The sequence below is a fragment of the Enhydra lutris genome, unplaced genomic scaffold (genome assembly GCF_002288905.1).
Source record: "Enhydra lutris kenyoni isolate GAN:26980312 unplaced genomic scaffold, ASM228890v2 scaffoldscaffold13, whole genome shotgun sequence".
NCBI lineage: Eukaryota > Metazoa > Chordata > Mammalia > Carnivora > Mustelidae > Enhydra > Enhydra lutris.
In genome coordinates this window covers 48,960,621-48,988,389 of record NW_019154097.1, presented here as the reverse complement: position 1 = coordinate 48,988,389, position 27,769 = coordinate 48,960,621, and the positions used below count along the sequence as shown (strand labels likewise).

General features: G+C 57.0%; 2 protein-coding genes across 2 annotated transcripts; both read right to left on the bottom strand.

The window, feature by feature from the left end:
* Positions 1 to 10,451: 10,451 nt before the first annotated feature.
* Positions 10,452 to 15,755, bottom strand: LOC111145862 (chromosome unknown C7orf61 homolog). The gene is made up of 3 exons (XM_022501139.1): positions 14,769 to 15,755; positions 14,255 to 14,578; positions 10,452 to 10,929 (listed from the first exon to the last, which is right to left on the bottom strand). Exons 1-3 carry the CDS (start codon positions 14,820 to 14,822, stop codon positions 10,696 to 10,698), a joined length of 612 nt encoding a protein of 203 aa, XP_022356847.1. The 5' UTR covers positions 14,823 to 15,755; the 3' UTR covers positions 10,452 to 10,695.
* A 303-nt stretch (positions 15,756 to 16,058) lies between these two features.
* LOC111146009 (TSC22 domain family member 4) lies at positions 16,059 to 26,919 on the bottom strand. Its single transcript, XM_022501373.1, has 5 exons — positions 26,319 to 26,919; positions 24,833 to 25,868; positions 22,355 to 22,521; positions 17,145 to 17,193; positions 16,059 to 16,748 (listed from the first exon to the last, which is right to left on the bottom strand). Exons 2-5 carry the CDS (start codon positions 25,592 to 25,594, stop codon positions 16,539 to 16,541), a joined length of 1,188 nt encoding a protein of 395 aa, XP_022357081.1. The 5' UTR covers positions 25,595 to 25,868; positions 26,319 to 26,919; the 3' UTR covers positions 16,059 to 16,538.
* Between the last annotated feature and the right edge of the window lie 850 nt (positions 26,920 to 27,769).

The following is a 27,769-nucleotide window of genomic DNA, read 5'->3' as shown; positions in this document are numbered from 1 at the left end:
CTGCCTACTTGTGATCTCTCTCTCTGTCAAATATATAAATAAATCTTAAGAAAGAAAGGAAGGAAGGAAGGAAGGAAGAGAAAGAAAGAAAGAAAGAAAGAGAAAGAAAGAAAGAAAGAAAGAGAGAAAGAAAGAAAGAAATTGAGGCCTTAGACACTGAGTTTTAGGAGAGCGAAACCCTGGGCTGTGCGAGCAGAGCCCTAGGAATCAGCACCGGACCCCCACAAGTTCGTCTCTGCCATGCGCAGTGTCAGTCCCTCAACCTAAGAAAACCCCCAGATGCCCAGTACCTTCCCTATCCACATACTAGGCTGAAGAAAGGCTTGTTGCTCTGGGGCCAACGGGCTGAGCGGAGAGCTGGAGTTGAGTTGGTGCTGGGCTGGGGAGATGCACGGGCTTCGAGGAAGAACTGGGTAGCCCAGCAAGAGGTCAACTTGGCAGAGAAAGAGGCCTTCCACACCTTCTACACCATGTGGGTCGGCTGAAGAAGTGTGTGTGTGCACAGATACCACATTTGCAGCCCCAGGTCCAAAGTCTGCTCTTGGGGACAGAGAGAAGAATAGGAGGGACTCACAACCCACACAGGACTGGGCCTGGGGCCAGAAGCCAAAGGACCGGCCTCCCAACCCCAGCCCCCTCCAGCAACACCATCTGTCTCCTTTTGGGCCTCAGTCTTCTCATTTTTAAAGCGGCGGGTGGGGGGGGGTTCTATATAAATTGATCTCTGAGCAGCCTATGTTCCAGACAGGACCTCCCCTCCCCCAAACTGCACACACACACACACACACACACACACACAGTTCAATCTTTTGCCTCCACCCAAGGCCTGGTCTCCTCCTCTTGGCATCTCCTGCAACCAGCCCCTTCCTCTCTCCTGCCCAGGACCCTCCCCTCTCCCCAGGATTCCAGCATCTCCCTACCCCACTGGCCAAGGCAGCCTCCCCATCCAGCCCCCCAAGCCTCACTCCCAGCCTTGAGCAGCAGCGCAGGATGTCTGTACAGATGTGCCCACAACAGCCAGGCCCACCAGGCACCGCAGGAAGCAGCAGGTACTGTGATGCAACTTTAAAGAGTTGAGCCTGAGATCCTGGCTGCTCCTTGGCAATAGAAAAAATCCTAGAAGCACAAAGTGGATGCAGGGATTGCTGGAGGCATGGAGCAGGTTCTGTGCTTTGGGAGTCATCCAGTGAGCAAGGAACTGAGGTAAGACAGGGTACAGGCTCAAAGGGAGAAAGAGGGGAAGGCAGCATTCCAAGAGAGCCCCACCACAGCCCGAAGCTAAGCCGGGACACTGGGCACCGAGACCAGAGTCCCCCAATCCCATCAAACTCTCCTCTTCCTTCCCCACCCTCAGGCCAGGGGTCCCAGTCCAGGGTGTCCCCCCGCACCCAATGCAGCCTCGGTATCCCTCCCCTCCTCCACTTCCAGGAGACTGGTCCTCCATATCCTTTGCTCCTCTTCTCCAGACCCCAGGCCAGCTTCTATCACTCCACTCCCAGCATCACCTCTGCCCCACTTGGTGCTGGAACCATCCATGCAATGAGCTCGATGGTCCTGAGACCATGTCCCTCCTCTCCAGATCTCCTCCGTGTCCACCCTCAAAACTGTGGGGTGTCCAATGGGGCTCTGGGAAGAGGAGGATTCCTCCCTGTAGCCCTTATAGTATCAGCTTAGAGGCTCAACAGGCCTGGCTCATGGGTCTCATCCACCTGGCCTGCCCCCCGCCCCAGGAATCCCACCAGGAAAATCTCATCTTGCTCCCAAGACGCTCTCACCTCTAAGGGGTAGTTATGGCCTGGCAGACGAGGTGACCCCCCAACACACGCAGATCCCACTGAGGAGTAGTGCCATGTCCTGTCACCTGACATTAGATCCCTTGGGCTGGGCTCTATGAAGACCTCCTTGCTCCTGCAGAAAGCCCAGTGCGATGTGGAATCTGGATGCCAGATGCACCTGCTGGGAAGAGGAGGAACAAACTTGGAGAGGCGGCTACAGGAACACTAGGGCAGCTCAGAAGGTGACTTTGGGCAAATGAGAAAAATGTGCCCCTTCGGTAAATCCCTTCACTGCCATGCAATGGAAAATTGCCCTAATGTTTCCAGAGATCTATGTTGATTATAGAGTTGTGCAGTGCACCACCTACACAACAGGAACACGTGGCCCTGAAGGATAGAGGTGGGGCTCAGAGAGAGAGAGAGAGACAGAGAGAGAGAGAGAGAGACGGTAACATGGGCTCCAGCCCGCAGACCTGTGTCCCATCCCATATCACTAACTGTGAGCTCTCAGAGGAGTTACTAAACCCCCCCTAAAGCACAATTTATTGATTTGGGAAAGGACGGTGATGGCTTTAGGACCTAAGGGATGGTCTGCCTTCAGGACTAAACGAGATGATGGACACGCACACAGCCCTGCTAGGCCTGAAGTAAGGGGCCCATGGTGGTGGACATGGCAACAAGACGGGAGCTGCTGACACTGGGGAGGAAAAGAGGGGGACAGGGGCCGGCTCTCCCCGGACAGGAGACGGGTCTCACTAGCTTGGGGGGGGGGGGGGGGGGGGGGGTTTTACCTAGAAAGGACCTGCCCGGGGGAACCCGTATGCCCCGGCCCACGTCGCCACGGCGGGCGGTCCCTGCGGACACCAGGCAGAGGCTTCTCCGTGGGCTAACACCGTCGGGGCCGCAAGGAAGAGGGGCAGGTCCGCGCTCCGGGGCTCACACAGGGTCCCCTCCCTGTGCACGGACACCGCCACCTCCGCCGCCGCCGCCCCCGCCAAGGTCGCTGCCAGCTCCAATCCCGGGGCCCAAGGAGGCGCGGCGAGAGGGCGGTGGCTGGGCCCGGGCGGAACCCGTGTCCGCGCTCCGCAGCGCCACCTGGAGCCCAGGAGCGCGAGGTGACGGGTCGCGCAGGTCCCCCAGCTCTGCGGCCGCCCTGCTATAGTCCCCGATTCCCCCCCCTCCCACCCCAGATCGTGGTGCCTTCGGGCCGGGCCTCTCCCCACCTGCAGCCGCCGGCCGAGGGAAGAGGCCGGAGAGACCCCAGGGCGGCCATGGCCCCCGGGCTTGGGGACTGACGTCCCGGGGTTGGGCGGGTGGCCAGGTCTGGCACGCACTGCCCTCATTGTGTGCCCGTCCTGCCTCTTACTGAGTGACTTCAGGGTAAAGTGCAAATTCCTTCAGTTTCCAGCTTTATATCCCCTCTCACCCCAAGAGAGTCCTCAGCCACCCCCACCTTCGACTACCAGAAGTCCTTCTATGACGTTCTCCCAAGGCAGCCTCTGGGGTACCCGCCTCCTCCCTCTTCAAATTCATCTCGGGTTAAAATATAGTTCCCAGGTCTCACCTCAATCCCTGGCTTTGAGCCCAGGAATCTGTATTTTTAACAAGCTCCCAGGTGATTTTGATGTGTTCTAGACTTCAGAATCTGACCGTCTGCAGGTGATTCTCCAACTTCATCTGTCTGGTTGAAACAGATTGCTGAGCCCTGCCCTCGGAGCTTCTGATTCAGTGGGTCTGGGGAAGGGTCTGAGAGTCCGCATTTCTGCCAGCTTCCAGGGTGCTGCTGGTCTGGGACCACACTTTGAGAACCACTTCTCTAATATATTTAGAAGCTCTGTTCACCTGTTGCCATTCACTAGGTACCACGCCCTGTGCCAGGCAATTCACATTCCTACAGCCACGGGAAATAAATATTTCCTGTATTTTCTGGATAAGGAAAGTAAGGTTCAGACAGGTTCACTCACTTGTTCAAGGTCACACAGCCAGGAAGGGCAGGATTGGAACCCAGGTCTTTCTGAGTTGGCTCCGCCTCCTGTGCACTGCTAATTATCTGTTCCTGGGGGCTTGGTCTCTCTAGAACTCAACCCGGCACTCCTTGCAGCCTGAGAAGGTACAGGGTAGGGCTTTTGAAGTCCCCCTCCCACACTGACCTGGGTTCAGGGGACTGACTTTGCTGGGTGCCAGGTTCTCTGCCCAGACAGCTCATGAAGTAGGCACAGAGAAGCCAACTTGGGGTGTGTACTGACCCCTCCTTCCTTTACTTGCATTCACATTGGGAGTGTAAGACCCTCTGACTTCCCCCTGGTTGGCCCCAGTTTCCTGGACATTCACCAGGGAACAGGAGGAGGGGACACAGAGAATGGAGGCAGGGCTGCTGGGTCCCGAGAGGGGAAAGTGCTACACAGGTGCCCAGCGAACCTGTCAGTGCAGCCTGGAGCTGTTGCCCCAACAGTACCGAGTAGCAAGCACCCTGTTCTCAGAGGCTGTGCATGGGCTGGAGAGGCGAGCAGGTAGAGGACAGTGTGTGTGTGTCAAGGGAAAGAACGAGTCTGGGTGGGCTGTTAGGGATGAGGAGGGCTCTCCCCGGGGACTTCCTACTCCTGTCTATTTCACACCAAGCCCTCCTGGACAGAGATTATTCTCCCCTGCCTCTCCCTTGCAGCCCCCCACTTTGTGCTTCGCCCTGCTCGCCTGTGGGTCTTAAAGATCTTCTTGGGAAGGGGAGCCCAGTCAGGGACACCAAAGGGAGTGAGTCTGAACCCCGAAGCCCATGCTGAACTCATTGAGCAGACAGGCCAGGACCAAGCAGTGCAATCCCAATGAATCAGCCTTCCCTACCCCAAACATCCACTGAACCCCTCTGCATTCCAGGCTCTGTGCTGAAGTAAGCCCTGGGACACAGCCCAGGGGACCGGGGGAGGGGAGCAGGGACTCCGGGAAGGCCTGTCGGAGGTAGCTGGAGAAGCAGCAGCTGAGAGAAAGCCAGGCGAAAAACGTGGGGGAACAACTTTCAAAACTGAAGAATCAGCATTTGCAAAGGCCCAGGGTGGGAAGAGGAAATAAATGGAAACCAGCCAAGCGCTGTGGAAGTGACAGCATAGGCAAACCTGGAGCGATGAGGTCAGGCAGGTGGGTAGGGACCACAGCCAGGAGCTGAGGTAAGAAGCTTGGATTTCATCCTAACTGCTACAAGACACCCTGGAAAGGTCTTACATGGACAGATGCCGCGCTCCTCCAAGTTACACCACAAAGATCTCTCTGATCCCATAAAAAATTTCAAAACTCAGGACACCTGGGTGCATCAGTCAGTGAAGCAGCTCAGGTCATGATCTCCGGGTCCTGGGATCGAGTCCCACATCAGGCTCCCTGCTCAGCAGGCAGTTTGCTTCTCGCTCTGCCTACCACTCCCCCTGCTTGTGGGCCCTGTCTCTTTCTGACAAAGAAATATATTTTTTAAAAAGTCTAAACTCGGGGCGCCTGGGTGGTTCAGTGGGTTAAGCCTCTGCCTTCGGCTTGGGTCATGATCTCAGGGTCCTGGGATCAAGCCCCGAATTGAGCTCTCTGCTCAACAGGGAGCCTGCTTCCCCCCCCCCTTCTCTGATTCCCTCTCTGCCGGCTTTTGATCTCTATCAAATAAATAAATAAATAAATAAATAACATCTTTAAAAAAAAAAAAAAGTCAGAGAAAGACAATTACCAGAAGAGCTCACCTTGATAATGAATGAATTTTTAAAAATGAAGTATATATGCCAAATATTTTTTGTAAAGATTTCCCTTCTACATGGGAAAACTGGCTATTATTTCTGATGATTGCATGCGAATCCACATTGTTCCAGAATAAAACGTTAGAAGAAAAAAAAAAAAGAGGACTGTTAAAACATCTGCAACTTGTGGGGCGTCTGGGTGGCTTAGTGGGTTAAAGCTTATGCCTTTGGCTCAGGTCATGATCCCAGGGTCCTGGGATCCAGCCCCGCATCAGGCTCTCTGCTCAGCAGGGAGCCTGCTTCCCTTTCTCTCTGCCTGCCTCTCTGCCTACTTGTGATCTCTATCAAATAAATAAATAAAATCTTGGGGTGCCTGGGTGGCTCAGTGGGTTAAAGCCTCTGCCTTCAGCTCAGGTCATGATCTGAGGATCCTGGGATCGAGCCCCACATCTCTCTGCCCCTGCTCTCTGCCCCGCAGAGAGTCTGCTTCCCCCTCTCTCTGCCTGCCTCTCTGCCTACTTGTGATCTCTCTGTCAAATAAATAAATAAAATCTTTTTAAAAATAAATAAATAAATAAATAAAATTTTAAAAAAAATCTGCAACTCGTATCCCAGAAAGGGTTAACCCTCTTGCTATATAAAGAGCTTCTAGATATCACTAAGAAATAATAATAAAAATAAGCATGTCTACAGCACCCAATCCATGGCAAGTCCTGTTCTAAGTTTTTTCTGTGCATTTTTCTGTGCATTAATGCATTCAATCCTCCCAACATCCCCGCATTACCTCCGTTTTGCAACTAAGGTAACTGAGGCCCAGAGGGGTTAAGCAACTTGCCCAAGGCCATAGAGCTAGTAAGTGGTAGAGCCAGGACTCAAAACCTGGTAGTCTGGCTCCAGAGGGCAGGCTCTTACGCTCTGTATTGAACTCTGCGGGCCTATAGAAAAGACCCATAACCTAGTTGAAAAACTGGCAGAGCATATAAACAATAAAGGAAAAACAGCTGGGTCTTAAACTCGGAGGTGGAGAGAGAAAGCCAGCGATCGAAGGGTGCTATGCACCCCTGGGACCAGGATTCTCAGGGCCTCCTCTGCCCGAGCCTGAACCAGCCGCTGCCACACCTCAGTTGTGCACTCCTCCTTCAGCACAAAACACCAAACCTGTCTTGCAAAACCTGCCTGTCTACGGCCACTCACCCCCAGGAGGCACTGAGGGAAAGGGAAACGGGCAGAAGGCCATGCCTCAGAGATCACAGGGACACAGACCCGAGCAGCCCACAGGGAGGTGGGCAGACAGGTGCAGGGCAGGTGGGCTCAGCTCTGGAAACAAAGAGGACGGAGAAGGGAAGAGGCAATCTCTACCTTTGGTCCATTTCCCCCTTGGAGATCTTTTTTTTTAAAGATTTTGTTAACTTATTTGACAGAGAGAGATCCCAAGTAGGCAGAGAGGCAGGCAGAGAGAGAGGAGGAAGCAGGCTCCCCACCCAGCAGAGAGCCCGATATGAGGCTCCATCCCAGGACCCCGAGATTATGACCCAAGCCAAAGGCAGAGGCTTAACCCACTAAGCCACCCAGGTACCCTCCACCTTGGAGATCTTAATAGGCTGTCTGCCCAGTACCCCAGAATGACCCAAGGAGCAGACAGGCAGCTCCCACAAAGGGGCAGACAGCATTACCAGCCCTGCAATGTACACAGTCTTTCCCTCCAGTTAATCTTGGTCTTGCCACTCTTGAGGGGGAAAACGGGAACAAGTCAAAATATAGGCACAGACAGCCACAGGACATACAGGCGCGTGTCTGTGCACACACAGCCGTGCGCACACCCTGTCTGGGCGGCCGAGAATAACCGAGGCCAAAGCCTCCATGCCCGGGGCCAGCCCCCCGTGGGGCTCAGGAGGGGCTGGCTTCCCCACACACACACCCAGCGCTCAGATACCAGAGCAGATGGGGCCGAAGCGGAGGGAGCAACGTGGGTCAAGAGAAGACCCGGTGTCCAGGGCTGAGACTTTGTTTCTGGGTTCAAAGGTTTAAACCAAGAATGTTTACCTGGGTCGACTCTCTTTGTGGCAACTCTGGGCTGTTAGGAAGCAGGGTTGAGGGGAGCTGAAGGCACATTTACTCTCTTTTATTCTGTACTGTTTTAGGCCACGGGGACAGCAGCCGTACACTGCAAATCGTAACCATTACCATCATCATGGCAGCTAACATTTCTGACTCCTTGTCTTGTGCTAAGCATCATTTCCTTCATCCGCATGACAGCCCTGCGATACAGGCACTACTTCCCACTTTCCCCATTTTACAGATGAGAAAACCAAGGCCCAGAGAGGTTAGCCGATTTACCCAAGGTTACACATCCAGAAAGTGCCTGTTCAAATCACTTCCTGTGTTCTTCACTACTACATGGCACTGCTGCCTCCCAAGTATACTGGCCAACACGTAGATAAAATTTCAGATCCTGTTAAGTACTAACCGAAGATAAAGCACGATTAGAGACAGAGGATGGCCAAGACAGCGGGTCACTCCTGATCTCTAAGTCAGGTCATCAGGGAAAGGGTTTGGAAGACGTGGTGACATTTGTACAATATCCACACTGGCAAGGAGCCCAGGTGCCAAGATCTGAGAGAAAGGCATTTTAGACAAAGGGGACAGTATGGGTTTTTTTCCAAGAGGGATGGAAAACTATGGGAAGGTTTCAGCAGGGGTATGACAGGGGTAAGCATCCTTCCCTGCACATCACTACCCCAGGAGATCCCTTAGGCTTCCCTCCCAAATGGAAAGTTCCTCCCCAAGGCCCACCACAGGCCTTCCCCAGGGTTCTGGGCTGGATGGGGAGGCAGGAGGCTCCCTGTGTACACTGAGACATCTAGGAAAAGCAAGTTCTGCAGACTTCTCTTCCATCCTGGCCCCTTCTCTCCTACAAGTCTCCATTCCCCTGCTTGGCCAAGCCCAGACAGAACTCCATCATGTCTGGGGAGGGAGAGAGGGGTGGGAGGTGCCAACAGCTCCCTTGGCTGCTGGCTGAACTCACCTTCTTCCTTTCCTCCCCTCCCACTCCCAAGATGCTGAAGAAGCCAAAGAAAAATGCCCACAAGCCCACAGCCTCAAGCCTGGGTTGGCTCCCGGGCCTGTAGCTACTTGCAAGTCTCCTTACCCGTGACCCTCCGGGCCACCCTTCACCCTACCCCACCATCCTCTCACTGAAACCTTCAGGGAGAGGAGCCTGTCTCTAAGGACTTGGAGGGGCTGATCTTGAATTTCACACAGTGAAGCACCTTCCAGCCTCTGGGCACCCGGGGGACACAGACCCTGCACCAACGCCATTGGGCCCCAGAATGGTTCGGCACACAGGGAGAGGTGAGGAATAATTGGTTGACTGAAAGCCCCAGAAATGAGCCACGTGTATCAGCCCGTTTTGAGGCCCCGCGTGAACACAGGCTTTGATTTCATGCTAAACCAAGACACATTCCCAGAGAAGCCATTTCATGTACTGAAGACCGGCACTGTGAGGTGTATGTGTGTGTACATGTAACATGTATGTTGCACGTCCGGCGTAAGCTAGACTCATCAGTTGCATCAGTGAAAGCCGCATGACTTATTAAACACGACCTTTCTGTCCCTTGGTTTTCTCCTCCCCAAAAATGAAAGCTGTTGTGAGAATTAATTAGAACGAGACCTAAAAGGAGTCACAGTAGGAGCTCAGTAAGTGGTGGCTGGTACTCCTGTGGCCGGCAAGGTTGAGGTGCGGTAGGTTCAGGGCTCTGCTACAGGGCTGGGCAGCCTGGTGCAGTTTCCAGACTTTTGGGAAAGGCAAACCCGAATTCCCAGCAAAGGGGCAGTGGAGGGTGGGGAGGGGTCCTGGGGAGAGGAGAGCACTTGCTGACTTTTCTAGGGAATTGGGTGCTCCCACCAATTCGTCCCCTTTGCTCCTCACTACCCCAGCTTGGCTCACACCCCCCCCCACCTGCCTGCTATTCACACTAGCTCTGCCAGCAAGACCCAGCAGCACAGCCGGCCGCAACGTCCCTCCTCCTCCCCCTCTCCCCCTCCTCCGGGGCCTCTGCCCGCATCCCTTCCACCTTCCCCGCCACACACCCCAAGCTCCGAGAACACCCTAATTTGGCAATCTTTGTGAAATATCCCTGCTTTTCCTTGGGGAGCCACCTCTGCGTCTTCGTGTGGCCGGGCCAGAGGGGAGACTAAGTCCGAGAGGGGACCTGCGGCTCCACGACCTCTCCTGTGTTGCCTCCCGCCCCCCCAACCTCCTCCAAAACGCCGCGGCCTCCTGCCGGGCACCTCCCCTCCCCCTCCCCAATCCCCGGGAACCAGGCTGACACCCTCACCGGCAGCAGGACGCTAGGCCCTCCGGCGCAAACGCGCTGCCGCTGCCCCGCCCCCGACCTCCCCGGCGTCCCCGCCCCCTCCCCCGCCGCCTCCCGGAATCCTGGGAGTTGTAGTTTTCGGCCGCTCTCGGAGGGTGCGCGGCCAGTAGGGCCTGCGAGCCTTCCGTACGGATGACTGTCCAGCTGCTGCCGCGTGATCAGACCCACTGACCTCGCTATGAGGGAGCCCCAGAGCGCCAGAGGGGCCGGGGCAGGGGGCTGGCTGCCGGAGCGGGCAGTTTCCAGCAGGTCTCGCCTGCTCCAGGGTCCTGGGCGGGTCCCTCAACCTGTGCAAAACACCTGTCTTGGTAGGATTGCCAGGGAGAGCCTGGGCTCAGGACCTGGTGGACGCCGCGTATCTTCAGTAAAGGAATGCTGCTGCGACAGGTGCCCGGAGTTGCTGGCCTGGCAGAGCTGCCAAAGGCAATCAGCCCCCTGGAAGTGGGTTTGGGCCCAGGGCCTGGACATGGGGATCCAACCCCCCCAAACCCCCAAGTTACTCGCACACATATTTGGGCCAGCCCCCGAGGAGCCCCGCCCGGCCCCTCCGAGTTCCCTTCTTTGCCTCTGGCCATCCACAAACACACTCTACATTTACTCAGAAATATTTGATATTTAGTTCCCAATATTTTGATAACTTTTTTTTTTTTTTTTAACAAATTGAATAAATGGAATGAAGGGGAATAAGTGGGACCCCAGGCCTGGACTTGGGGTCCTGATGAGAGGTGACAGTATGAAAACTTCTCCTCACCCACAACTCCCGGCCTGCTGCCCTAACCTCTCCTATCAACCTTACCTAACAGTGAGGTGGGGGCTTTTTGGAGGATGTAGGGTCCCCCCCTAGAGGGGACTCCGGGCATCCTGTTTCAGGCCCTGAACTGCCTCAGGTTGGGGGACACTGTGGGCCCGGATGTGGCGCCGCCTCCGCCTCTCCTGCCTGCGGGCCAGCTGTCGCAGCTGTTTCCGGATGGCCCACAGCACCAGGTAGACTTCCCGCAGCATCTCAGCCTCCGGCGTCTCCAGAGCGGACCCAGACCTCATCTGGGAGGAAATGGAGGTAGAGCTCACAGAGGACTATGAGAGAAAGAGAGAAGATGTGCACATGTCAATAGCTTTGTCTAGGGAGAAACCGCTGGTGATGAACAGCAACCACTTGTCTAGTGCTACCTCCTCCCATCAGGCCTAGCTCAGGCACCGTCTCTACCAGGAAGCCTTCCCAGGCTGCATTAGGTGTTCTTTGTCTCTACCCTTGGGTTTCCCTCAAAATCTGGCATGTCATACACTCTTTGTTCTGCAGACCGGTTTGTTTTCAACACTAGAATTCGAGCTCCTGAAAGACAGACACCATGTCTCACCCATCTTTGAGTCCTCACTAGGGTTGCATGGAGATTGTGTTAAAATGAAAGGCGGGTTGGGGCACTTGGGTGGCTCAGTCTGTTAAGCCTTCAGCTCAGGTCATGATCCCACGGTTCTGGGATCAAGCTCCATGTGGGGCTCCCTGCTCAGCAGAGAGTCGGTTTGTATCTCTCCCCTTGCTGTGCACCCCGGCTTGTGCTCTCTCTCAAAGAAATAAATCTTAAAAAAAAAAAAAAAATGAAGGACAGAATGGTCCCCGACCTCCAACTCCAGTCCAGAGCCCCCTCCTCACCTCCAGGCCTGTATATCCCGCTGCCTTCTAGATATTTCCATGCAAATGTCCCACCGACATCTCAGCTCATCTTGCCCCAATTCCCTCAACTCATCACTTGTTCCCCTAAGTCTGCTCTTGCTCCTTCATTCTCCACCCCAGTGACTGCCTCCAGCCTGCTCTGACTTCTGTCTCTCCCTCCTTCTTCACCGTCATCCAATCAACCAGATGGTACAACAATTCTACCTCTTAAATACCCTGCCTCTCCTCTTGTCCTTTTTTTTTTCTTTTTTCTTTTTTTATCTTTTCAAGATTTTATTTGACAGAGATCACAAGTAGGCAGAGAGGCAGGCAGAGAGAGAGGGGGTGGGAAGCAGGCTCCCCGCCGAGCAGAGAGCCCGATGCAGGGCCCAATCCCAGGACCCTGAGATCACAACCCGAGTCTAAGGCAGAGGCTTAACCCACTGAGCCACCCAGGCGCCCTTCCTCTTGTCCTCTTCTGACCCACCCATCACAGGGTGCCAAGTGAACTTTATTAGTAGTACTGTAATACTTCATTGAAGGCCAAAATAAGTTGGCTTGGTAGTCATCCAGACACTTCCCTTTTAAAATTACATTTCTGACTTTGAGAGACTTGTAGTCCGATGAAATTGTGAAATACTAGATTCCTTCTATGTTCTTCACCCAAACTCCCCCAATAGTAAAATCTTGCAAAACTCTAGTACGGTATCACACAGGATACTGACATTGACACAATCCGTGGATCTTATCCACATTTCCCCCTTTGCTTGTACTCAGTTGTGGGTGTATTAAATTCTACCCAATTCTATCTCACAAACACAGGTTCATATCATCCACTGTCACAGAACATTTCCATCAACTCAAGAATTTATCATGTTGGGGCACCTGGGTGGCTCAGTGGGTTAAGCCTCTGCCTTCGGCTCAGGTCACGGTCTCAGGGTCCTGGGATCGAGCCCCGCATCGGGCTCTCTGCTCAGTGGGGAGCCTGCATCCCCCCCTCTCTCTGCCTGCCTCTCTGCCTACTTGTGATCTCTGTCAAATAAGTAAATCTTAAAAAATAAAAAAAAGAATTCATCATGTTGCCCTTTTACAACCAACCTACCTGCCAACCCCCCAACCCTTAGTCCCTGGCAACCACATAATCATTCATCAAGTCTCCATTTCTATAATTTTGTTATTTCAAGAGTGGTATAGAATATAAACACAATCATACAGTACATATAGAGGGGGGAAGCAGGCTCCCTGCCGAGCAGAGAACCCGATGCGGGGCTCGATCCCAGGACCCTGAGATCATGATCTGAGCCGAAGGCAGAGGCTTTAACCCACTGAGCCACCCAGGTGTCCCTATATATAACTTTTGGGGATTGGTGTTTTCACTCCGCATAACTCCTGAGAGTCATCTAAGTTCTTGGGCGCATCATTAATCTGTTTCTTTTTATGGCGGAGAAGTATTCCATGGTATGGAGACAACAGTTTAACCATTCACCCACTGAAGGACATTTGGGTTGGTTTCGGATATTACAAATAAAGCTGCTCTGATCATTCACATGGAGATTTTGTGTGAACATAAAGTTTCTTTTATCTAGGATAAATGCAAAGAGTATGACTGCTTGGCATATGATGACTGCAGGTTTAGTGTTATAAGAAACTACCAAACTGGGATGCCTGGGTGGCTCAGTTGCTTAAGCGTCTGCCTTTGGCTCAGGTCATGGTGTCAGGGTCCTGAGATCGAGCCCCGTGTCGGGCTCTCTGCTCAGCAGGGAATCTGCTTCTCCCTCTCTTTCTGTGCTCCCTCTCTTGCTTGCTCTCAAATAAACAAATTTTTAAAATCTTAAAAAAAAAACAAAAAACAAAAAACAGGGACGCTTGGGTGGCTCAGTCAGTTAAGCCACTGCCTTCGGCTCAGGTCATGATTCCAGGGTCCTGGGATCAAGTCCCGTATCGGGCTCCTTGCTCGGTGGGGAGCCTGCTTCTCTCTCTGCCTCTGCCTGCCACTCTGCCTGCTTGTGCGTGCCCTCTCTCTCTGACAAATAAATAAACAAATAAAATCTTAAAAATAAATAAATAAATAAAATCTTCAAAAAAAAAAAAGCAAAGAAAAGAAACTACCAAAATGTTTCCAGGGTGGCCACACCACAACCTATGAGAGCAGGCAAGCTTTCTAAATTCAGATCTGAGAAGCTGAGATACACTCTTCTGTTCAAATGTCTACAAGGGCTACCATCGCTCTCAGGGTCAAATCCAAACTCCACAGATGGCCAACCACTCTGCCTTGTACAAGCTGGTCCTTGGCCCCAGGACTGCCCAAACCCATCCCGTTGGGCCAGACCCCCACCCCAGCCCACCTGCTAGTCTGTCTTCACGGAATGCACCCCGTCACTCCCTCCCCCACTCCACCCCAAGATGGGGCCAAAACCTTCAGATCTCAGCTTCACCCCCTTCTTCTGCTAAGGAAGGTCTTCCTTGACTCCCTGAGTCTGAATGAGATGCTCCTCCTCTGGGCTCCCACAGACCCCTGACCTCCTGTGTCACACGCCCTAACACACTGAACCAGCAACGCCTGTGACCTTGTCTGTAGCTCCCTTAGTCGGGGTAAACCTTGTTCACCCTGTACCCTTGGCTGTCCACCTCAGTGCCTGGCAGGCACACAAAATCAATGTCCACCAAACGGCTGGAGTGGGGAAGGAGTCATGGGGGATCAGGGAGGGTGGGAGGCCCGCTGGGAACCAGGGGAATATGGTGCCAACCGACCTTCCAGCTGCACATCTGCCAGCCGCTCTGCAGGGCCGAGACCATGAGTGTGGAGACGGACTTGACAGCTGTCCGGGGCAGCTGCAGCAGGGATCTGCCCCCACGTTTCTTCTCCACCTCGGCATGATCCGCTGATTTGACCACCGTGAAGGCATCAGCTGCCTTGGGGGTCTCCCCGGTCTTGGAGACCTTAGCCTCCTCGCAAGGCTCAACCAACCTGAACGTGTCAGTCACTTTGGGAGTCTTCTCCACCTTCACTACACTTTTCTGGGAGTCAGAGTGTTCCAAGACGGTGGACTTAGCTTTGTGTTTCCAGAAGAAAACCTAAGACCCAGGACAGGGAGAGGAGAGAAGGGGGGCGGGGCACAACAATTGGCAGAGAGGCAATCACAGATGGGAAGAGGCCACGAGTGTCCCCACCTCCTCCCCAAATGGGTTTCTGTGACCTAGAGGTCATGGCCCAGCGCCTCCCACCCCAGCATGGCACAAGGAAGGGGGACTCTCTGAAACTCACCCAGCGAGTAATCTTTCGCCAAATCCATCGGAAGAACCTCATTACTGCAGCCATTTCTCCCAATACATGAGCACCAAGTAGGGAGCAGGACAAGCACGTGGTACCAAGGGTGGAAGGGAACAGGCTGCAGGCCAGTGGCCACCACCTGAGGGGTCTCTTGGGGGCTTCAGGCACAGCCGAGAAGAAAGAAATGGAGAATCCAGGGGGAAAGCTTTCACTGACAACTCATCCTAAGTCCTACCTCCCCTCCCTGAGACAGGGAGAGGAGTCAAAGTGGATGAGAACTCAGAGGAAGGCAGAGTTCTAGCCCATTGTGAGAGCCTGCCTGGCCCTGACCCCAACCCCCGAGGCCCTTCCAGGACCCACGGAGCCAATCCCTGCGCCCTCAGCCTGCCTTATCGCAGGTGCAGGGAAGGGAAATCAACATTTGCCAAGCGCCCGGTATTCACCGGACAGTCCCCACATATGATGTCACGTCATCACCCCCGCAGCCCTCTGGTAGGTATTTTACCCAAGAGGAAGCAGAGATGCAGAAAACACAAAAAACCTGCCCAAGGTCATCAATCTAGGGAGCTATAGGATGGAAAGTCCAACCTGGGGCGGCCTCCGGTATCCCACTGTCCACGCAGGTCCCCTTTAGTCTGGGGCCAAGCTGCTCTGAGACAGAGGCTGCCGCTTTCCCCCCTTCCCCACTAGATGGGGTCCTTCTCCCTACCTGCCTCTGCTGCCTGTGGCAGGAGCCCAGCCTAGGCTGTCGGGGAGGGGCCCCCCTCACCCACAAGGCCGGTCCTCAGCCAGAGGAGGGTGGAAGCCACAGAGGCCAGCCAGGCCTGGCGAGGGCACTGTGTGCCCGGGGGAGCCTGGCCCACACCCAGCGCTGAGACAAGGGGCCCATTCAGGCCCCCAGCCCCGCCCCCAAGCCGGCACCGGGATCCAACCCGCAGAGGGGACACACTGGGAAGCTGGAGGTGGATCCTTCACAATCACCAAAGGCCTCATTGTTTCCCTGCCCCCCCACCAGCACGTGGGCTGACGCCCCCCACCCCCCCACCCTCCCCCCCCCTCACCCCCCCGCCTGGCCTGTCTGCCCCTTCCCAGGACCCAGGCCACTGACTCCCTTTGGGCCCTTGGCACACCACCCCCAACTCCTCTGACCACTCTAAGCCACATTCAACCCCCCAGATTGGAGAAGCTCTCCAAGGGAGCCCACAGCCTCCGTCTTTCCCCCACAAGTGGAAAGACCACTGCAGGGCCCATCTGGACACAAGCAACAAGATGCCAACCTCCAGATTCAAGTTTCTTCGGATTTTTTAATTATAATTATTATTTTAATAACAACCTGAATCCCAAAACTTGCAGACTGTCCACACTCCCTCCCCTGGGCCGAGGAGAGGGGGTACTCTGAGGGAACAAGGTGGGGATGGGGTGTCTGCCAGGGAGACTCCCAACTCCCCCAGTCCCCTGCTGCCAGGGGCCCCAGAACACGGACACCTCGGGAGGGAGGAGGAGGGCTCCATCTAACACGCCATCCCGAAGCCCTCCCTCCTCCTCCAAGGCCTGGGGGTGCCACAGCCCAGTCCCTGGGCACCAGGGGGAGATTGAGGAGGAGTGGGGGGGGGGGAACAGGCCAATTCTGAGCCTTCAACTCCCATCCCCAGGGATCAGGAGGCATTAATTAAAGCTGCATAGGAAGAGGGGGCAGGCAGGCAGCTGGCACAAGGCCTGACAGCTGTGGGAGCCCCCAAAGGCACATTGTGAGGGAAGGGAGGCTCAGACGGAGGGCCCGTTGGGTGCAGGGGGCCCAAGCCGTGGGACTCCCGAGGAGGGCAGCTGGGCCAGCTGCTCAGGGCTGGCCAGGGCACGCAGCAGCCCGTTCTCCTGCTCCAGCGCGGCATTCCGCTCGGCCAGGTCGCGGATCTGCTCCTTCAGGACCTCCACCTCCTCCCGGACCGCAAACATGAGGTGGGACTTCACCAAGTCCTGGGGGCCCGGGGACAGACAAACAGTCAGGGGTCCCAGGCTACCCAAACCCTATCCCTGCCCCATGCCTCAAGGGCCTGGGTGTGACCGATGCCCCTGCTCCCAAGTGATGAAGGACCACTAGAGAAGGAGCAAAGCAGGGAAGAGGCGGGGGGGGGGGTGTGTGGAGGTTTGTGGGGTACAAGGATGCTGGACCGAGACAAGGTCAGGGCCTGAAGACAGAGATGGGGGCAGAGCCAGGGGCCAAGGGAGAGCAGGAGTTGAGGTGGACACAGGAGGGAACCCAGCTGGGAGCACGCTGAGGAGCTAGGAGTTAGTCCTCCTTAACGAGGACAGCAGGGGTGGGGCAGCAGGACAGGAGCCGGAACCTCCTGGAACCAAGATGGCTTCTCTTACCATGGCTTGTTCGATCTTGTTGTCAATGCCAACTAGGCTTCCGGAGCCGCTGGAGAGACACAGGGAGTTGAGAGGTGAGGAGGGAGAGTGGGGGCCAAGACAGGTGTCTGGACACCCCAGCCGGCCGCCTTCCAGGTGCTTCTCTGAGCAGGCTCCGGCCTCCTGCACAAACCCCACTCGCTGCAGCCTCCCGCCCACACCCCTGCCTGTACCTGTGACAGTAGAGAATCAGGGAGAGGAGGGTTTTGTCCATCCCCCGGCGGGGTGAGGGCCGCTGCCCAGGCCCCCCCAAGCCCCGGTGGGGTGGGGGTGCAGATGCCCCCCGGATGGGGGATGCTCCCCGAGGGGAGCAAGGAGAGGAGACACAGCCCCTTTTCCGGGGAGGCCCGGGAGCCATCCCCACCACTCGGGTCTCATAAGATGACACCAGGGACTTGACAGAGATGCCTGGCTGGGCCATCCCCAAGGAAAAGGGCTTTAGGCCCCCTCCAAAGGGAGAGGGCTGTATCAGAAGGACTGCCTGGGGGGCTCAAAGCCCCCCGGGGCAGAGCGGGGTCTAGCTGGTGCCAAGCAGGCAGAGAGGAGAGAGTGCCCAGGGGGTGCTTGTCTGAAAGATATACACCGCCCCCCAGGGCAAAGCCTGGCTGCTATTGGCTCCTCGGGGACACGGGGACCCCCTCCCACCGACTCCACGGTGGGCGGGAATTCCCAGACGCGGTCAGTGCCAGTGTCCCCTTCTCACCCTGGCACCAATCCCAGAGCAGAGGGAAAGGCGCAGGCTGAGGGAAGTCAGCTGGTGGGCTGGGTCAGGGGAGGGGCTCTGGGGCCAGAGGCCTGGGTCACGGAGGGGTGTGAAGGGTGAGGGACCGCCTGGCCTGGGGAGACCTACCTGAACTTCACCCCGTCCGCCCCTCTGGGCCAATACTGGCCTCCCTCAAGCTCTCGGCTGCACTGAGCTAGGACGGCGGGCATTTCTGACATACTTGTCATCTTCCTTGGACCGTCAGCAACCCACACCCCCATCCCAGATGCAAAGCCCACATCGCGGGTGAGCACTGGGGCCTGGCCACAGAAGGTCTTCCTCCCCACCCCACCCCCCCACGGTCACGGAGAAGAGAAATGAAAAGGTCACCAGGGCAACGAAAACAGCACTGAAAGACAAGCACAGGCTATGGGTATGGAACCTGGGTCTCGGGTCTGCAGTCTGGGGTCTTGGAGGGAACAGAGGCTTGAGGAGAGGTGGGAAGATGAGGCTGGAGGTGGGACATCGGGAACGGGAGCTGGGGCTGCTGATCCTTGGGAGCAAGGACAGGGGAGAGCAGGTCTGGCTGCAGTTTGCGAAACGGCCAGCAGAGGTCGACTCAGGCCTGGCGGAACGGTTCCCAGGGCCAGCCTGGGGATCCCTCAAGCATGTCTTATGCTCCGAAGCCAAGGGCCTCCGCGAGCCTTTCTGGCTTGCCCTACCCCCCAAGTCTCCCTCTTGTCACCACCCAGGTCTCAGGCTCTTGGCTCATCCCAAGCCTCAAGAAACATCCTTCTTCAGCTTCTCCCTTGGCCCTGGGGCCAGCTCTACACCCAGGCCTCCCCGTGCAGCAGCATCCATCCTGCCCTGAAGCCCCCCAGCTTTGCCCCTCTCAAAGTGGGTGGTCTCAACACGCAGCACCCCCCCACTCTTGTGCTCCCTTGTCGAGCCCTTTCTCCTGATTGTCGGCTCCAGCTCGCTTCCCTGTGGGGGGAATGAGCACTCCATTCAAGGTGACCCTTGGAGGAGGCCCTGGAGCCAGGAAGGGAGCAGGAGGGAGCTGGGAATTTTCCATTTCCTGCCCAAGCTCTGGGTGCAGAAGGCGCTGACAGGTGGAGGACCAAGGGGGTGACCAGGCCTGAGAGAGTGGGACAGGGCAGGGTGAGGAAAGGACACTGGGACTCCTCGGGCTGGGGGGCGGGGAGGTGGAACGGGACAAATTTAAGAGTGGAGGCTGAGCCAGCCAGCTAGAGAGCCAGGGCAGTTTTTTAAGCTATTTCAATCTGAGACACCTGGGTGGAGACTGCGCGACCACAGGACCCACCCCCCAACACACACACACACACACACACACACACACACACACACACAGAGAAGGGGAAGATTCACAGGAACAGGAACAGTGGCCTTGCTTGGCGGACACTCAGGTAGAGATGCCAAGTGAGTTGTTTGTACTTGCCAGAAATAAAGGAATAATACAACAATAAACATTTGTTGGCTGATAGATGACTATCTCCCGTTTGTCTAGCGCTGGAGAGTTTTTGACAGCACTTTCCACTGTCACATTCTAACATGAACACTTCAAGGGCCCAGGACTCTGGCGGCAACCCAAACCCTCCCTTTCAGAGCCTCTCCCGCCTCACAGTAAGTAAGCAGGAGGCACTGTGCGGGGATTCCCGGGCAAAGTCAGGACCTTGAAGCTTGGAGCTGGCTGGGTGGGATCAGCCCCAAAGACGACAAGCCCAAAAGAAGACTGTGTGCATTAGCACAAAACGCCCCCTCCTTCAAGACACTTGTTGCCACCTTCTGGGAAAACATCATGACTTTAAGTGTCCAAGACAATGACTTCCAATGTGAATGGGGTTGGGCCTGCTCGATATGTACAGCGTAGGACTCTGGCCGTCAGGAGGACTCTTGGGTCCTGGGACAAGGATAGCCCTAGAGGCTGGTCTTCCTTTTTGAAGGTCAAATAAAACAGCCTTAAAATGCGATCAGACGAAGAACAGGACATCTGGGAGAGGTGGAAAGGTTCTGATCATGGGATCATGATCAGACAAGGGCCAGCCCCACTCCCAGGAGCCTGCAGGGGATGGGCCGGAGGCCAAACTAGTGGCATCCGGCTGCCCTCACTGTACTACTCTCTCCCGGATCTCTGGTGCCTTGGGGTGGGGCCAGGCCAGAGTGTGTGTGTTGGTGGGGGGGGGGTGGCTTCTTGCCCAGCTTAGGAGAGTTGTCCCTGTCCCTGTCCCTGTCCTGGAGAGAAAAGGCACCCTGGAGAGGACTGCCTCCTCTTCTCCTGGGACACAGGCATCCCAGGAGGAGAATGGAGAATCCGGCTTTGGGGTCAGACCCAGGCTCTGAAGGCAGTCCTGGCACTTACTAGCTTGGTGACCTTGGGTAAGTTTCTAAAACCTTCCTCCTGAGTTTTAGCTGCTTCATCTGGGAAGTAGGGATCATGGGGCTGCTTCAGTGACATAAAATGTAGCAGCTGACCCCAAGGAGGCAGTGGATAAATGTACTTTTCCTTTCCCAAGTCCTTGGGATTCATTCCCTATGTAATGCCTAGATCCCCCATCCTGGCCATCTACCCCCCCACCCCATCCACTCGTCTATCCATCCACTTATTCAAGTACGTTGCAACTGCCAGGCCCTGCTGGGGACACAAAGGTTCTTGCCACCCAGGAGCACGTGAGCATTTACCATTCACCAGGCACCCTCTGTCCTCCCATCCCCAGATTCGGAGATTGGCAGGCATCCCCAATTTCCCATCTGGGATCCAGGCACTCAACTGCCCAACCCACTTTCCCTCTTGAAAGGGAGATTCCATGCCACTCAGACCCTGTTCTCCTGCCAGCTCTGGGCACACCAGAGAGATGAGGTGGGGGCTACGTGCCTCATTCCAGGGGACCAAGGGGGTGGCCCAAGCCAGTCCTACCTCCTGGCCCAGCAGGGTGGGGCAAGAGAAGGGCTGGGCTAGACCAGAGCCCCAGAGGCTCGGAGTAGAGCAGGATAAAGTGGAGGCTGGGTGCCTGACCGGTCAGACTGGGGTGTGGGGAGGGGGTGGGACGGAGGGAGGGAGGGAGGGGACGAGCCAAAAGAATAGAGCTGAGAAGGCTCCTGGAGGCCGAGCCCTCTACGGAGAAGCAGGGAGGCTGGGCTATGAAGTCAACAGGGGTGGGGAGGGATAGGGAGCCCTCCTGCCAGGGAACCTCCCAAGTGGGAGGGAGTGAGGGTGGGAAGCACTGAGAATAGCAATGGGGGCAGGTGACTTGCCTGGCCCTGGCCAACCTCACACCTCATACATTCCTGAGAGCTGGGAGCCCAGAAACGGCACTGCCCTGACCCGCTGTGTCCCTCATTCTCCACCAGCCACCACCAGGCCCTCACCCTCCAACCCACTGGCACCCCCACCCCTCCCCTTTCCTCTCTGCCGCCGCCTCCCCTGCAAGGCCACAAGCCCCTTCCTAGGGCGAGACGTAGTCCCTCATTCCGGGGCGGAGGGGATGGCTGGGGGGGGGACGCCTCCTGCTCAAGGAGGCAGGAGAGACTCCCTTCTGCAATAGGTGCCCCCATCACCCCACAAAACTCAGGGCTAAGCCCCACCCCCTAGTTCCTTCCAAACAGGAAGTCCCTCCCCCAAGTCTCAAACAGGAAGTCCCACTCCTCCCTCCAAAATAAAAGTGGTGACTCCCCAGCCCTTCTATCAGTCCACAGCCAGAAGGGAGCAGCCGGCCTATCTGACTCGCAATTTCGTTCCTCCCTTTTCAGCTTGCTCACATTCCTATGTTGAAACCTGGCCCTCAAAACAGGAAGTTCTGCCCACCGTGCCTCGGAACTGAACGGACATTCTCCCCTGAAGGGCAAACCCCAGCAGATCCTGCTGTGCTGGGGCTCCCCTGCGTCCCACAACCATCCTCTCCAAGCTTCGGCTTGGCGGCAGGGAGTTGCTCGGCCCTCCTGGTCTCCCTAGCACAGGGAACAGAACCTCAGGGACGCACTTTCCTGGTACTAGAGGTCCTAGGATCCTGAAGTAATGCACGTAGTCCCTAAGGATGTCACTCCAAAGGCAGGAGTTCCGGTCCCCTCGACAGTAGGGAGAGGGAGGCACGACCCGGAAGGAGACCCACTCCCTTATTCTCCTCTCCAGTGCATCTGCCAGTAAATTCTTAGGGTTGACCAAATGATTGCTAAATCTGCAAGAGTTTTGGAATTTAACAACAATGACTCCCTTCAAACTCTAAAAAAAGCCCATGATTTGACAATCCTAAACCAGGGAGTCCCACCCAGCTCTCTCCACAGAGAGGGAGTGGGTCCCAGATCAACTCTGCCCAGTGGTTGTGCTAGGTTGTGCCAGGCCAGGTTTCTGTTGAAGAGGTCCTCTCCAAATTTTAACTTTGGGGAAGGACACCCACCAGGCAGTTTCATGCAGCTATCCCAGAGGTTGGGTAGGGACCCAGAGCCCACCTACCTATCATCATCGCTGTCCAGGTGGCCACTGATGGCCAGCATGGAACGGGCCAGGCTGAGACTCTGGGCTGCCGCTGCTCCAAAGGGGTCTGGAGACTTGCGAACCAGACTGGCATCAGAGAACAAGTAGAGGGCTGGGGAGCCGGGGCGGGAGTCGAGCGGGGGCACCTGAAGACAAGAGAGGTAGGAACGATCACGTCAAGGGCAAGAAAGAAACCAGCCACCTTACAATCTGCCTAGTAGTCCACCTCCCCATCTCTCTCCACATACCTCCACTCTCTTCTGAGAACTCAGGAGTCCTGCCCCAAAGGCCTTCTCTCCCCTAGGTCTGGTGGAGGCACCAAGCAGGTATCAGAGCCAAGGGCAACAGTGCCCATCCTAAGGACTGGGTGGGCAGCTTCCAGAAAGCGGCCCATGCGGAATCAGAGTACCAGAGAGGGGCTCTGGTCTGCACCCAGCAGCCTTCCACCAGCTGACCCAAGACCACCCCAGTCAGAGGCTAGTCAGAGGGTGTCTGCCTTCTGTCACCTGACTTAATAAAGCGACTCAAATGTCACTTCCTCAGAGGGCCATTTCCCCATCATTAGACTAGTGAATTCCATTGAACTGTTTTTTTTTTTTTTTTAAGAGCACAGAATAGTATCTGAAATTAAAGTATTTTTGCCTCCCTGCTGCTGGAAGGTAAGCTCCAGAGAACAGAGTTTATGGTTTGTGCAACAGCTATTTGTAGAATGAATGAGTCCTCAGAAACTTGTCCTCCCCCTCCCACCCCCCCCCACTCTATCCATTCTAGCCTCTTCTCGCAAACTTCTCGGACTCAGGTGAAGTTCTGCTCCTGCGCTGGGCCCTGAGGCAGGGAAAGAGCAGTTGGGTGGCGGAGATGGGGGTGGGGGAGGCAGAGGCTGGGCATGGACCCACACAGCCCAACAGGCGCTGGGGGTGGCTGCAAAGGGCGGGGGCCACAGGAACAAGCCGCCTCTGTGAGGCCCCAGGAGGTCCGGGCTTCTCGGAAAAGCCAAGAACAGAGAGTCCAGAGTGGTTAGAAGGACAGAGTAGAGGAAGGGGGCCCAGGTGGTGTCCCCCCTCCCCCCCACCTCCTCCCAGCCTCTCCCTTGAGAGAGAAGAGACATAGGGGAGTGTGGAAGGTAGCCAGACTCAGGGCCAGGAAACAGCCGCACAGATGCGTGTGTGCACACAGGGAGGGATCAGGATGTGGGGAAAGGACAGGGGTCTGGGGTGCTGAGGATAGAGGGAGGTCTGCAGGCCCAAGGGAGGCTCAGGCAGGGCTTAAGGACATAGAGAGACTGGGGCAAAGGGGGCTTGCGCTGGAATAGCCTGGGGACAGAGACCAGTAAAGGAAAGAGCATCTTCTACCCTGGGGTAGGAACGGAATGAAAGCTCCAGAAAAGTAGGGGGCGCAGCATGAGAGATGTGAGCTTGAGGCCAGGAGGGGGTGGGGGGAGCCGGTCCTGACCGGTCCTGACAGGGCCCAGACATCCAGTCCCAGGTTATTTTTATACTGTGGTTTGTGCCCAAGGCCAGGAAGGGGGGAAAGTTCTCATCCTCACACTCCCTGCCTCTCCTCCTTAAGTCCAAGGTGTTATTTTCTCCTTTAGGACAGACACATCCATCCCCCACATCCCTGGCTGCCCACGCCCACCCCAGGGACCCAGGCATCCTGCCCCCCAGCCCAGACTTGTTCCTCTTTTGGAGACAGGAAGCAGAAAGAGCAGAGGATTTAACTCTTTCTCCATTGCTTCCTGCCTCTCTCCCACTCCCTGGTGGCCACCCCCAGTTATCAATGGTGGAGAGGCCTAGATGCAGGGACCAGAGACAGACAACTGGGGGGGGGGGCGGTGGTGGAAAAGCCAACCACCAAGCCCACAACCCACCCAATTCCTCAGGTCCTTGGAGACATCTGACTTGGACAAAGCTGCAGATGGGGCTGGGATGGGCGGCTAATGAGAAGAGAGACCCCCATCTTTGGAATGGCGCTGCCAGGGAGACTCAGTGGAATGCCCCGCGTTGACCCCTCCCCGCCAACCTAGGCAGCACCTCTCCCAGAGACCCAAGCATCCAGCCCCACCTGGGACTTCCACTCTCAATGCCAGAAGCCAGAAGGGTTTGTGAAACCAAGAAAGAAGGTGAGGGCCAAAGTGAGGAGGCCACGATGGAAATGGAGATGGGGGGGGGGGGCAAAGGTAACAAATTAAAGGCCAAAGAGAAAGAAAGAAATGGCAGAATGCAGGGGCAGGGGGAGCCTGAGAAAGAAAAGAAGGCTGCGTGAAAGGTAGGATGGGTTTCCCAGGGAGAGGGCAGGAAAAGAGGGGCTACCAGACCTGACAGACAGGTGTCCATCAAGTGGGGAGAGGATGGTATGGAGGTGGAGGCAGGAAGGCCCAGGCTGGAGGTCAGGCCCAGCCCCACCCCCCACCCCCGCCCTCAGGTGTCTCCCCCAACCCCAGAACCCAGCTCTTACCTGCCCCATCTCCTCTGGAGCAGCCAACTCCATTCTCAGCCGCAGGGCGCCATCCTTTGATCGGGACACTGGAGGGGTCCCCGACGCTGAGCCCCCAGCCTCCGCTTCCACCCTCAGGGAGGGCAGGGGCGTGGCAGCCCTGGACGTGCCAGCGCTCTCCCCAGTCCTGGGCTCTGGGGGGCGCTGCTGGGGTGGGGAGGCTGACAGGGGGGGTGTCTCCACCTTGGCCTTGCCAGGCACTGCCAGCTGGCCCAGCCCCCCGGTGAAGGAACGGGCTTGAGGTCCAGGGGAGGAGGGGGGCGGACGGAGCCAGGAGGTGGGGCCCTGGGACAGGCCCGGCTGCGGGGTCGGGGCACCAAGGCCCAGGCTGGCCAGCTCCAACCTGGAATCCAAAGACCTGCCCCCAGTGCCTCCCGAGGCCCCTCGAACTCCCTCCAAGAGCCGGCTGAAGCCGGGGGTCTCCAGGTCTCGCTCGTAAACATCCACACACGTCCAACGGCCTCGGCGATAAGGCTCTCCCAGGCCGTGGGGCAGCTTTACCACCCGGAAACGGGAGGCGGGGGCCCCAGGTGGTGGGGAGCCGTTCCGGGGGGTGCTCTTGCCCCCTGGCTCGGGGTTGGGCTCCCCGTTAGGCAGACGGGGTGGGGGCCCGGTGGGGGCCGGCAGAGCAGGGGGCTCGGAAGCCCCTGGGCTCCCTGGGCCCTCATAGTCCGTGGTGACGCTGGTGATTTGGAAACTACTCTTCTTCTTGCCCCCACTCATGGTGCCTGGGGCTCAGGATTCGGCCAAGGTGGGCGGGGGGTGCAGCTGGGGCTCCTCGAAAGGGCTCAGGCACCCCTGGAACAGGGGGGCCACATGGCGGGGGCATCAGGGCCCCTGGGGACATCTGAGTCCGACATGTCAGGAGGGCCTTGCAGGAACTGGGGGTGCCTGGTTGGTGAAGGGAGCACAAGGCAGGGGAGGCGGCGGGAGGTGGGGGCAGGGGCAGGTTTTTCCTGCCGCTGGTGCTGCCCAACTCCAGAGCTGAGTTTGCAAACTGGAAAAAGAGAGAGAGAGAGAGAGTGTGTGCGTGTGTGTGTGTGTGTGCGCGCGCGCGTGTGAGAAAGCAGTGGGCAGGCCACCTCCGGGGCTTCCTCTCTGGGGAGCAGGATGGGGGAGGAAGGGGAAACCACCAGAGACCAGAGACAAAGAGACAGGCAGAGACGGAAGAGACCCGGAGACCCCAGCGGTCCCAGAGAGTAGGAAGGGGCGGCCCAGACCCAAAGTTGGGCATTTCTAGTCTGGCATTCAGACTCACAGGACCGAGTCGCCCAAAGGCAGGGGGGCTCCAGGGCCTCGGCTGAGCAGGGGTGAAGCTGCTGCTCAGCCTGGCCCCGCCGCCCAGAGGCCTCTGCTGGGTGTCCAGGCCCCCCGCACCCCAGCTCCCCCATCCCTGAGGCAGGCCCTGCCCCGCTGCCCCGGCGCCCCGCCCAGCCCAGAGCCCTACCTCTCGGCCTCCGCCACCGAGCTGGGCCGGGGGTCCCGGCCGCCTAAGACGTCCGGCTGTACTTCCCCTGGGGCCTCTTGGCCCTAGCAGCGTGGGGGGTGCAGCGGGCGATCAGAGGCTGTCCGGTTCTCTTCGGGGGCCGCACTTCGCCCCGGAAGGCATCTCCGTAAAAAGTTTGCTCTCCGGAAAAGACGGCACCCCCGCTCCTCGGTGGAGCCCGGCGCGGCCTCTGAAGCCCCGAGGGTCTCCGGACCGGTGCGGAAGAGGCGGCTCTCCCCCCGGATCCTCCAGGTGGAGCCGCCTGGGTGGCTGGGGCGAGTGGGTCTCCCAGATCTCCCCCGCGTGGCTCGGCTGGGTCTCTCTCCGCTCCTCAGCGCCTCTCGCTTCGGTCTCTCCGCCTTTCTCTCTCCGGGCTGTTGACAACCCCCACACCAGGAAGTCCTGCCTCCTCGGGCCTGCTGACTGCTCCTCTCCTCCTCCTTCCCCTCTTCCTCCCCTTCCTCCGCCCTCCCTGCCTCCTGGGGCTCCCGGCCAGCTGGCCCGGGGCCAGAGCTGCCGCCACCGCTGCTAGTGCAGTTGCGGCTGCCGCTACTGCCGCGGCCGCTCCCGGGGCCCCTGAACGGGCTTAACCCCACACCTGCTGGGCCCTAGCCCGGCGCTTCCTCAGAGGGCGGGGCCGTGGAGGGCGGAGTCAAGGGGGAGGAGTTTGCGGAGGCCCGGGATTCCCTTACTTGTAGGCACTTGCTGCCATTGGCCTACCGACACCGAGGAGAGCGGGAAGGAACTTACCCACCCGGGGGGCTCCGCTGGGCTCCCCGCCACCCCATAAGCACCCCGTACACGTTGCGGTGCTGCTCCGCCGTTATTGTCGTATCTTCAGCGGTTTCCCCAGTAACTCTGTGGGGAAGGTACCGTTACTCTCTCCTGTCCTTATTTTTAAAAGGTGGATCATGGTGACAGTTTGCAAACAGGCCCCCAAGTAGAGAGAGAAAGTACGATGCACTCCCGGGTCCCCATCGTGCAGTTTCAGCCATGATCAACTCACAACCAGCCTCGGTTCATCTCTCCTTCCAGTACCTTTGGGTGTGTTGTGCTGGAGAGTTTGAACCACGTCCCAGGCATCGTTTCGACGGCCTTCTTAGATGTGGATATCAAGACCAGGAAGGTTCAGAAAGGCTGTCGGTGGTACAGCCGGAATATTCTACACACTCAAGTGTGCCCTTGTCTAGCCCCCACGTAGAGAGACAAAGAGCACTGCTCAGAAACGTGCTGACTTGCACTTTCTCTCCAGCCCTGGTCACATACACGGAGAGACATCTGGTGCACACAGTCCCCCGCACAGATGCACACCAGGACAAACCTGGCTGGCCCCAAGCATCCCACCTCTCCCATCCCACCCTTCCTTTGCTCTTGGAGGATCTGCACACATACATGAAGGGCCCACTGTGTGC